The sequence below is a fragment of the Neoarius graeffei genome, chromosome 7 (genome assembly GCF_027579695.1).
Source record: "Neoarius graeffei isolate fNeoGra1 chromosome 7, fNeoGra1.pri, whole genome shotgun sequence".
In the NCBI taxonomy this organism is placed as follows: domain Eukaryota; kingdom Metazoa; phylum Chordata; class Actinopteri; order Siluriformes; family Ariidae; genus Neoarius; species Neoarius graeffei.
In genome coordinates, this window is record NC_083575.1 from 68,408,765 (window position 1) to 68,419,523 (window position 10,759).

Here is a 10,759-nt window from a genome sequence, read left to right on the forward strand (position 1 = left end):
TTCTACGCAGCCATGATGCTGTAATTGATGCAGTATGTGGTTTGGCATTGTCATGTTGGAAAATGCAAGGTCTTCCCTGAAAGAGACGTCGTCTGGATGGGAGCATATGTTGCTCTAGAACCTGGATATACCTTTCAGCATTGATGGTGTCTTTCCAGATGTGTAAGCTGCCCATGCCACACGCACTAATGCAACCCCATACCATCAGAGATGCAGGCTTCTGAACTGAGTGCTGATAACAACTTGGGTCGTCCTTCTCCTCTTTAGTCCGAATGACACGGCGTCCCTGATTTCCATAAAGAACTTCACATTTTGATTCGTCTGACCACAGAACAGTTTTCCACTTTGCCACAGTCCATTTTAAATGAGCCTTGGCCCAGAGAAGACGTCTGCACTTCTGGATCATGTTTAGATACGGCTTCTTCTTTGAACTATAGAGTTTTAGCTGGCAACGGCGGATGGCACGGTGAATTGTGTTCACAGATAATGTTCTCTGGAAATATTCCTGAGCCCATTTTGTGATTTCCAATACAGAAGCATGCCTGTATGTGATGCAGTGCCGTCTAAGGGCCCGAAGATCACGGGCACCCAGTATGGTTTTCTGGCCTTGACCCTTACGCACAGAGATTCTTCCAGATTCTCTGAATCTTTTGATATTATGCACTGTAGATGATGATATGTTCAAACTCTGTGCAATTTTACACTGTCGAACTCCTTTCTGATATTGCTCCACTATTTGTCGGTGCAGAATTAGGGGGATTGGTGATCCTCTTCCCATCTTTACTTCTGAGAGCCGCTGCCACTCCAAGATGCTCTTTTTATACCCAGTCATGTTAATGACCTATTGCCAATTGACCTAATGAGTTGCAATTTGGTCCTCCAGCTGTTCCTTTTTTGTACCTTTAACTTTTCCAGCCTCTTATTGCCCCTGTCCCAACTTTGAGATGTGTTGCTGTCATGAAATTTCAAATGAGCCAATATTTGGCATGAAATTTCAAAATGTCTCACTTTCGACATTTGATATGTTGTCTATGTTCTATTGTGAATACAATATCAGTTTTTGAGATTTGTAAATTATTGCACTCCGTTTTTATTTACAATTTGTACTTTGTCCCAACTTTTTTGGAATCGGGGTTGTACAAAGTCTAGGCAAATGAAACCGAACAGGCTAAATGTTGAGCAATATAAGATTTATTCCACAAGATTTGAATGAGAAATTCAAAGGTATGTGGATTCCATGAATGATTTCACAAATTTTCAGTATGCACACCGCCTGAGACACAGATGCACATGGACAGCCTTCCTCTTTGAACTTTTTGTGCCGTGTCCAAATCTGCATTGCAGTCGGTGCATTTTTAGAGAATTCTCTCATAAATGTACACTGCAGTCTTGTTCGACTGTGTTTGAGCGTACTCTAACACACAACACCTTTTCTCTTCCAGTGAAAGGCATTTCTATACCTAAAAAGATAAAAACATTAAACCTAAAATTTTGACCCGTTTCCAGACATGCTGTTAAAGTTTTGAGGTCAACTGAACAAGAATTGGCAAAGTTATTAGATTGTGAAATTATACCAAATTTTTTTTGAAACACCCTGCATTGTGTACGATAAATCACCAATGCAAATTTGTATCGATTCGAATGAATGAAATAAAACATGAATCACGATGATCAGGCTGCAAAATCTTAGCTGTAATTGCGTTGTTCAGACATCAGAGAACGGAAAATGGCAGGAATATATGTGACTTTAAATTGGGCAGAAATAACACCGTGCCAGCACAGCTTCGCAAAAACACAAAAAACAGATCTAAAACGGGAAAGAGCTGATGTGAGGCTGTACAAATGGATTTAACAAGAAATAGGAGCTCTGTTTTTACAGACTGCTGTAAAATCACCATGGCGGCACGGTGGTGTAGTGGTTAGCACTGTTGCCTCACAGCGAGAAGGTTCTGGGTTCGAGCCCAGCGGCCGGCGAGGACCTTTCTGTGTGGAGTTTGCATGTTCTCCGGGTGCTCCGGTTTCCCCGACAGTCCAAAGACATGCAGTTAGGTTAACATGGGGTGGCCTTGGGCTGAAGTGCCCCTGAGCAAGGTACCTGACCCCTAACTGCTCTGGGTGTGCGTGCGTGCGTGTGTTCACTGCTTCAGATGGGTTAAATGCAGAGGATGACTCTCACTGTGCTTGAGGTGTGCATGTGACAAAGGTTTCTTCTTCTGAAAGCTAAAAAAATAAATGCAAGTAGTACAAATGTTCAGAAAAGTTATTAAGAAAATGCCTATTTTTATTTCTTTTTTATGAGGAAAAGGAATATTTTAATTAATAGGCTATTATATTTTACTCCAACCTTTACAAATGTGAGTAAATTACTGTTGGTTATGAAGAAAAACAAGTTGAATTTTTTTTTTTTTAGTTTAAAGGAGTACGCCACCCCCAAGTGAAATTGAGTCAGTCCCTGCAGTCCCTAGAGTTGGATGAGTGAGCCAAAGCGTTTTGTAGCCGACCCAGCCATTGTCCTGATCTGGAAACGTCCCGGTTAGCTTAGCTTAGCGTAGTCGCTGTAATCCGGCGTGTCCAGATAGCATTGTCGTTGCAAAAGTGAATCAAATAACTCAAGATTTTTTATAATTATTTCTCATGACCTGTACATTCACATCGAGTACACATATCAATGCAAATTAACACGAAGAGATTTACTAGATCAATTTATATCTGGAACTATTTTCGGCCACAGCACAGGCAAAGCACCGCTGCAGGCGCAAAGACACCACGCAGCACCACAACTTCCGTCAATACACCAGTGTTACCAGGGAAACCAGGGTTTTCAGGTGCTGCGTGGTGTCTTTGCGCCTGCAGCGGTGCTTTGCCTGTGCTGTGGCCGAAAATAGTTCCAGATATAAATTGGTCTAGTAAATCCCTTCGTGTTAATTTGCATTGATGTGTGTACTCGATGTGAATGTACAGGTCATGAGAAATAATTATAAAAAATCTTGAGTTATTTGATTCACTTTTGCAACGACAATGCTATCTGGACACGCCGGATTACAGCGACTACGCTAAGCTAAGCTAACCGGGACGTTTCCAGATCAGGACAATGGCTGGGTCGGCTACAAAACGCTTTGGCTCGCTCATCCAACTCTAGGGACTGCAGGGACTGACTCAATTTCACTTGGGGGTGGCGTACTCCTTTAAGAAAAGGAGCATTTACAATAGCTGATGAAAAGGAAAAATAAATGTTGCACTTTTTTTGGGGGGGGGTGTATTGTTTTTCTCAAAAATATTGGACAACCGAATTGTGAACCCAGTATCATGAATCGAGTCATGAATTGTTACATTCCTACTATTAACAGGTACAGTCTGTTTGAATACATGTGAAGTCGACTCACGATGTAGCGCCATGTTGAATAAAACACGAAATCTGTTTTCCAGGATTCGCAGTATGCCCAGGCGAGACGAACCATTGAGTGTTGTCAGTCTGATTTCTGTAATCATGATCTGAAGCCTGAGCTACCTCCACAAGAGCCAGGTGAGCTTCTGCCCCATACTGACACTCAACTCCATGCAACTGGAAAGAACACTGCAGCAGTCTGCACATGATGGACTCCACCTTTATACTACATCTGCTGTCACAACACGGCCGAATTGCAGTGTTTGGATTTGAGTGTTTGGCTGTGGATGTGTACATTTTACATAATACACCTTTGATTAATCTACGCACTAATCAAAATGCAGCCAGTGTATCTAGGGCTGCACCAAAATTGAGAAAATCGGTAATAAAAATAATGAATTAAATTTTCTTACATGCACAGTGTCTATTGTGAAAGAACTCTACAAATAAAATTGAATTAAAAGTCAAAGATTGGTGATTCTGTCTTGATTTTAAAGAACGCTGTTTTATTGTTTTGTTTCAGATGCATTCCTTGCCCCTCACTGGCTGGCCTTGCTCATCTCTGTTACTGTGTGTTGCATTATCCTCGTCTGCATCACCGTGGTGTGTTACTATAGGTACGACCCTCATCTGACCAGCGTTTCTCACATTAACCCAAATTACTGCCCAGTGCTTGTTAACAAAGGGTTTTCAGTTTTGTGGCTACTGCCTCACAGAGGCGGAGCCACTACGTCATCATGTTGTAAGAATGAGTGTAACAATAGCAAAACTTCATAACCAATCAGCACTTATCAAGTTCTTCTACTTCAGTGATTCTCAAACTGTGGTACTCCATTCTAGTGGTACGCCAAAGAATCACTTAATTAAATATAAATAAAATAAAAAATAAATAAAACGTGAAATACTATCCATAATATCCGAATGGATGAAAATATCTTATCAACCGATGACAAGAAAATGAAAGGAAATACAAATTAAGTTAATAATTTTAAAAAGTTTGCAAGTGCTTCTGGGTAGCCATACGTAGCGTACGTACGCACGCATTCCCGCCGGTTCCGCTGACAGACGGTTATCTGCCATTGGTAGACTAGGCTGTGATGGGAAAAGGTGGAGGTGGCTTTGCTAATTATGACGAGTACGACAAAATTACTGTCGTGGCTTAAATCCGTGAATGGGAGCGTGGATCAGGAGAGGGAGAGAACTGAAGAGGATGTGTGTGAGCCGAGCGCAGATGCTAACGACAGTGGCAAAACCAGCCCCAGAACTGCTAGGAAACGGCAGAAACCAGCGAGGAGGAAGTATGACAGAAAATACATAAAACTGGGATTCATTTGGAGCGGGACAGAGGAGCTGCCCAGGCCGCAGTGTGTTGTATGCGGGGACGTTCTGAGCAATGAGTCCATGAAACCGTCGCATCTCAAACGGCATCTTACAACCAAACACACAGCACTAAAGGACAAACCAATGGATTTTTTTTTTTTACGAAAACGTGATGAACTGAAGCAGTCCAAGTCCACCATTCTGTCCTATGGTACACCTGTAGCCAAAGCACAGGAAGCTTCATATCATGCCAGCCTCCTGATTGCCAGAGCCGGTAAGCCGCACACAATCGGGGAACTGCTGTGTTTACTAGGGCTGTAACGATACACCCAACTCACGATTCGATTCGTATCGTGATTTTTGACCCACGATTCGATACGCCCACGATTTTTTTAAAAATGTTTTTTTAAAGTAGTAAATTTGACTTATTAACATTTACTTACTTACATTAACTATTTAATAACAAATAATTCAGACCACTGCAGAGAATGTGTAATATGTATGCAAAAATGAACAAATGTATATCCAAAGATTGTTTTATTTCTCAAAATAATACTGTTGAGCCGGAAGCTCTGTTTTTTTCGGTTCTGAAAAAGTCATTTTTCCAAATCGTGTAAATCCGTTAAGATTTTTTTTGGGGGGGGCTCTCTCACTGTCTCACTCTCATAGGGCCAATGATTTTCTGTGATCGCGGAAAACAGATGGAAATTACGGAATTTTTATGGTGAAACGTTGCTCGCGTGTCAAAATGTAACTGCCGCAGAAGGCTTCCGCCCAAGCAGACATGCCTTCAGTGTTGCCAGATATTGCTAACGTTTTCCACCCCAAAATATGTTCAAAACCAGCCAAAAAGCACCTAAACCTGCCCAATCTGGCAACACTGCATGCCTTTCCGGTCAAGTGATTGTGATTGGCTTGTGGCACACCTAGCCAGCCAATGAGCTGCTTGTTTACAGATTCGCTCCCCGCGTCACAACCAGAATGGCGACCGCTTAAAAGAAATGAATGCTCTGCCAGTGGCGAGTGTGGACGTTGCGTGACTCGCAGAAGATTGTCGCAGGTCGGCGAAAAAACGACTTACTAATAGATATAAAAAAAATAAAAGTAATTTAAGTAAGTTTAAAATGTAATTTAAATAAAAAGTAAAGTATTCATAAATTGAAGTTTGGAAGCGCCTCTGTTTTTGGGCTGAGGAGAAGTTTGAAAGGGTGTACCGCGATTCTGCCGCCTTGTATCGCGATACGGATCGTGGCTCTGCGTATCGCGATTTCGATACGCATATTGTTACAGCCCTAGTGTTTACCATACCAATATTAAATATACTTGTTAAATAAAACCTCCGCCTTGTTTTTAATGAATACTTAGGCCTACTACGCTACTGTATTTTAATGTTGATCATTATGGTGGTACTTGGAGAGCCAAGTATTTTCTGAGGTGGTACTTGGTGAAAAAGGTTTGAGAACCACTGTTCTACTTGATAAACTTCGGAACCAATCAGAACCAGAAACGAAATAAGAGAAACCTCATTATAACTTTGTAGTATCGGAAGATAATCAGCAGATAAAAAGATAAACGAAATTCACCTCGTGGTTCACCAAGGCTACTGATTCAATATCAAGTAAGTGGTGTTTATTGTAAGAAAATTTTACCTTTTGATCATCACAGCTTTTGTTTGGACCTTTCAGAAGGACAAAAAAAAAAAATCTAAAATTAAAAAATAAAATTAAAAGTTTGACCAAAATAAAGGTCAAATACACCTACATTTTTTTTTGTTTGTTTGTTTTAATGCACTTTTAAGGTCAGATGGGTGTGTTTGCAAGAAATTGGTGAGATTTGTGTGCCCCCCCCCCCCCCATTTTTATTTTTAATTTATATTGTTTTGGGTATTTTCAACTCAGAAAGGAAATGTATAAATGCACAGACCTTAACACCTTTGAAGATAGATGATGCCCACATCCTGCTACTGCCGCACCTTTGGGGAAAAGATGCTATGCAGATAAACTGAGTAACAATGATCATAATGCCTTTGGATACTGCTGGCTATAGACTTTGATGTATCTTGCTGCCAAGAAGAGTTGATAAAAAGCAGCGATAATGTCGCATGGAGTCAGTTGTGGACATTTTTGTTGTATCTCAGGTATAAGTGGCAAACAGAGAGGCAGCACTACCACAGAGACTTGGAGCAGGCCGAAGCCTTCATTCCTCCCGGTGAATCTATCAAAGACCTCATCCACCAGTCTCAGAGTTCAGGCAGTGGCTCTGGGCTCCCCCTGCTGGTGAGCAGCTTCAAATGCACTCTCATCATAGAACTGGCATCTTTTACTGCATAATATTGTTTTTATTTTTTACACCAAGCACTTTCTGTCTCTGTGCTCAGGTCCAGCGTACCATAGCGAAGCAGATCCAGACGGTGCGACTGATTGGGAAAGGCCGCTGTGGTGAGGTGTGGTTGGCTCGCTGGAGGGGGGAGAAGGTGGCAGTGAAAGTGTTCTGCACTCGTGAAGAGGCCAGCTGGTTCAGAGAGACCGAGATCTACCAGACTGTGCTGATGAGACATGAAAATATTCTGTGTAGGTGTATCAAGTTAATTATTTGCCCAGTTGGGTAGTGCTTCAGTAATAGAATTAAATGCATGGCAAAATGTGGTAATTTTTTTTTTTTTTTTGCATTACTCAAAATACTGGCATTAAATAGAAATTTCACACTGTATGGGGTATCTTTTGACCCAAAAAGCATAGAAAAATTGGCTATGTTTAACTCTGAACGCAAAATCTTTTATGAGGAAAGAAAAGTCAGTAAAAGAATTACGTCAGAAAAAACCTGAACTTTCATTTCTTAAAATTCAAACCAAGATTTCTCTGAAGCGACATTTGCTGTAATTGGGATGATGAGTTTTAAATACGGTTTTCGGTACATTTTGCCTTGGATTCCATACTTTAGCAATTTCACTGAGCTGACAAGTTAAGGCAATCTTCTGCCATGTACACACGTAGCCGAGTATTTTTAAAACTGAACATTTCCCCCCCTCCGTTTATAAAAATGTTTTATCCACACCACCTCGTCTTCGAAAAAAATCCCTTCCACACATAACCGAACATCTGCGTTTTCAATCACATTCATAAGCATTCCAAACCTGTAGATGGCTATTTCCCCAAATCCTACCCCCTAATCACATCGCCTGTGCTCTTGGAGCAGTAGTTGGGCTTCTAAAATTAAACATGTAAATAGCACCTGCACAATAATTAACGCTTTCAAGGCACTACTCTGATCCATTACTCTTTAGCTAGCCGCACACTACGCCGATTTTCAGCGTACCGAGCCAACTGAAGTCGCGAGTCAGGCGTAAAGACTAGTTTTCGATGGTCCCGACTCATCTCACAGCCGATTCGAAAAACTAATCGGGAGCCAGACTGATCGGCGAGAGTCGCGAGCAATAGCCAATCATATCTTTCGCATATAACACGTGACATCATTAAACACAATTTCTAGCGCGAGAAATACGTGTTGGTAGCACCTAATGCAGGTATATACTGTAAATCCATAGACTGAAGCTTTATCCATAGACACAGTGGGCTGGAAAGCCACTCTGCTCAAGTTGTGTGGCTGAATTCCAAATCGCTTTAACTCCCCTATATAAGTGCACTATTTAAGGTTGGGAATAATAGCTCATGCAGCCTAGATAGTGCGCTACATATTCCATGTTGTGTCATTTGTAATTCAGCCTGTAGCATCTTCAAGTGTTGGATTTAACAGTAACTATATCCAATAGCCAATCACAAAGCTATTAAGTTGTCACGTGTCGCTTCAATCGCGACTGCACTCGTCAACAGTCGGGGGATATGTGCGTGCCCTGTCGGGAGTCGGCTCTGAAATGGGTCGGTTCGGTACCGCGTGGATCGCCGTGGTGTGCGGCTAGCTTAAGTCCATGCTTAATCTGGCTTCTGCAGTAAACAAAGGTCGCACGTTTGACGTCAGGGCAGATTTGTCATTTTTTTGGCGCAGATTGTGATGTTCTAAAACGCAAAACTCCGGTTATCTCTGTCTACACGAAAAGGCATACACGGAGTTTTCAAAAATCTTCACTTTGCCCGGAGTTTTTTTAAATATTCGTTTTTGATGTGTTTTCATGTGGATGACAGGCCAAAACGTAGAAAAATATCTTCGATTTAGCAGATACCCGGCTACGTGTGGACGGGGTCTTAATCATTTCATAATTTTGGTGCCTCTGCTGAAGAATTGCCCAGTTACTTTTCAGACTGCTCTCACAGTGCATTATAAATCAGGGTATCTGTTGCTTATTAAGATCCCACTTCAAGGGATCCACTGCAGGATAAGCCAGTTACTGAAAATGAATAACTTAAGCAATTTTTATGGCATTGAAAAATTTTTAAAATCCTCCATTCTGGCATTAGATTTTGGTAATTTGATGAGTTGTTTGAAGAAACAATGTTTAAATTCTAAAGTCATAAACTTTTTTTCCCCTGAGACTGACACACACACACCCGATTGATTCTCACAGGGATTAAAAAGTAATGGCACGAGGAGGAACGTTGCTATATTTAGCATCAGCACAGCTAACTGTCTTTTGGCTTCACCAACAAAAATTGCTCCATGAGTGTAAAGAGTAAAATGTCTTTTTTTTTTTTTTTTTTTTTTTTTTTTTTTTTTTTGTGCCTGCAAGGATTTCTTTAGTGTCTTGTTCTTAATTATTTGGATTTTATGATTATACAAAATTAAGAAATAAATAAAAAGATGTGTGTGTATGTATGTTATTTACCAGCTGGGAGGTCTGTATGATGAAATACCGTGACCGAGGTTTTGAAAGTACTGAGCGAGGCCCTCTGGGCCGAGGTCACGGTATTTCACCATCCGGACCGCCCAGCTGGTAAATAATATATATATTTTTTTCTTTACCAAATTCTAATAGAAAACGAGAGCACCTGAAAAAGAAAACCGAGGCGAGCCGCCATTTTGAATCCTCATTCACGGCTGTAATGCAAATTGCTTCCTCCTCGGTATACAAGTGCACTTCCATGGCAGCAAAAAACCTACATTTTGCCGCCTATGTAATTCCCTATTTATACAAATAGGAGTCATTCAGGATTCAGCCATGTTTTTGCTTGGCGTTAGCAAGTTGCAGGTTTTTAGCTTTCTCCTGCAATGTTTTTTCTTTTATTTCTTCTTCCTCAGGGTAGTAAAACTCGCTTTCACTGTGAAGATTGCCGTTATCGCTATCCATGCTGTAAAATTAATGCTATTCTCCTGAGAAATGCGAAAATAAATGTTGACAAAAAATGCTACTATGTTTTGTTGTTGTGAACGAGCGAGTCGCCAGAGGTCCGTAACTGGGGTCCGTACCATAGGATACGGACCTGCTCGCCAACCAATCAGAGCACAGGATTTGATGGAAACCGGACCGTGAAAAAATTTTTTTTTTTTTTAATTTATTTTTTAAGAAGAATTTTGTATAATCAACAAATCACAGAAATCTTGTATTGTCACACTTAATGTGGGCTGACGGACATAACATGATGTCCCAGTGTCCTTAAGCTTGTCATGATCACTCATTATATGGCACTTGTATTATACTGTGTCTCCAACAGGCTTCATAGCAGCTGATATAAATGGTACAGGAGCCTCCTCCCAGATGTATCTAATCACAGACTACCACGAGAACGGCTCTCTGTACGATTACCTGAAGTTCACCACCCTGGACACGCAGGCCTTGCTGAAACTGGCCTACTCTACAGCGTGTGGTCTGTGCCACCTTCACACTGAGATCTATGGCACACATGGCAAACCAGCAATCGCTCACCGGGACCTGAAGAGCAAGAACATCCTTGTCAAGAGGAACGGCACCTGCTGCATTTCTGACCTGGGGCTGGCTGTCAAATTTAACAGGTTCTTTTTCTTCACCTTCAGGGTCAAAATGAACCAAACATAATGAATTAAGGGTTTGATTAAGGTAATGAGCCAAACATAATTAAGGGTGTTCCTATTAAGATCCATTTCTTTTGATGCATGTGGAAAAGAGGAATTCACAAATTGTGCATA

At 41.2% G+C, this 10,759-nt stretch overlaps 1 protein-coding gene across 1 annotated transcript in view; it reads left to right on the plus strand.

The window, feature by feature from the left end:
- The window catches only part of bmpr1aa (bone morphogenetic protein receptor, type IAa), a 146,823-nt gene that overhangs the window by 130,036 nt on the left and 6,028 nt on the right, over positions 1 to 10,759 (plus strand). The window contains exons 6-10 of the mRNA XM_060926295.1: positions 3,427 to 3,523; positions 3,909 to 4,002; positions 6,843 to 6,981; positions 7,083 to 7,275; positions 10,309 to 10,606. Coding sequence (XP_060782278.1) covers positions 3,427 to 3,523; positions 3,909 to 4,002; positions 6,843 to 6,981; positions 7,083 to 7,275; positions 10,309 to 10,606 — 821 coding nt within the window. The remainder of the gene's footprint in view (positions 1 to 3,426; positions 3,524 to 3,908; positions 4,003 to 6,842; positions 6,982 to 7,082; positions 7,276 to 10,308; positions 10,607 to 10,759) is intronic.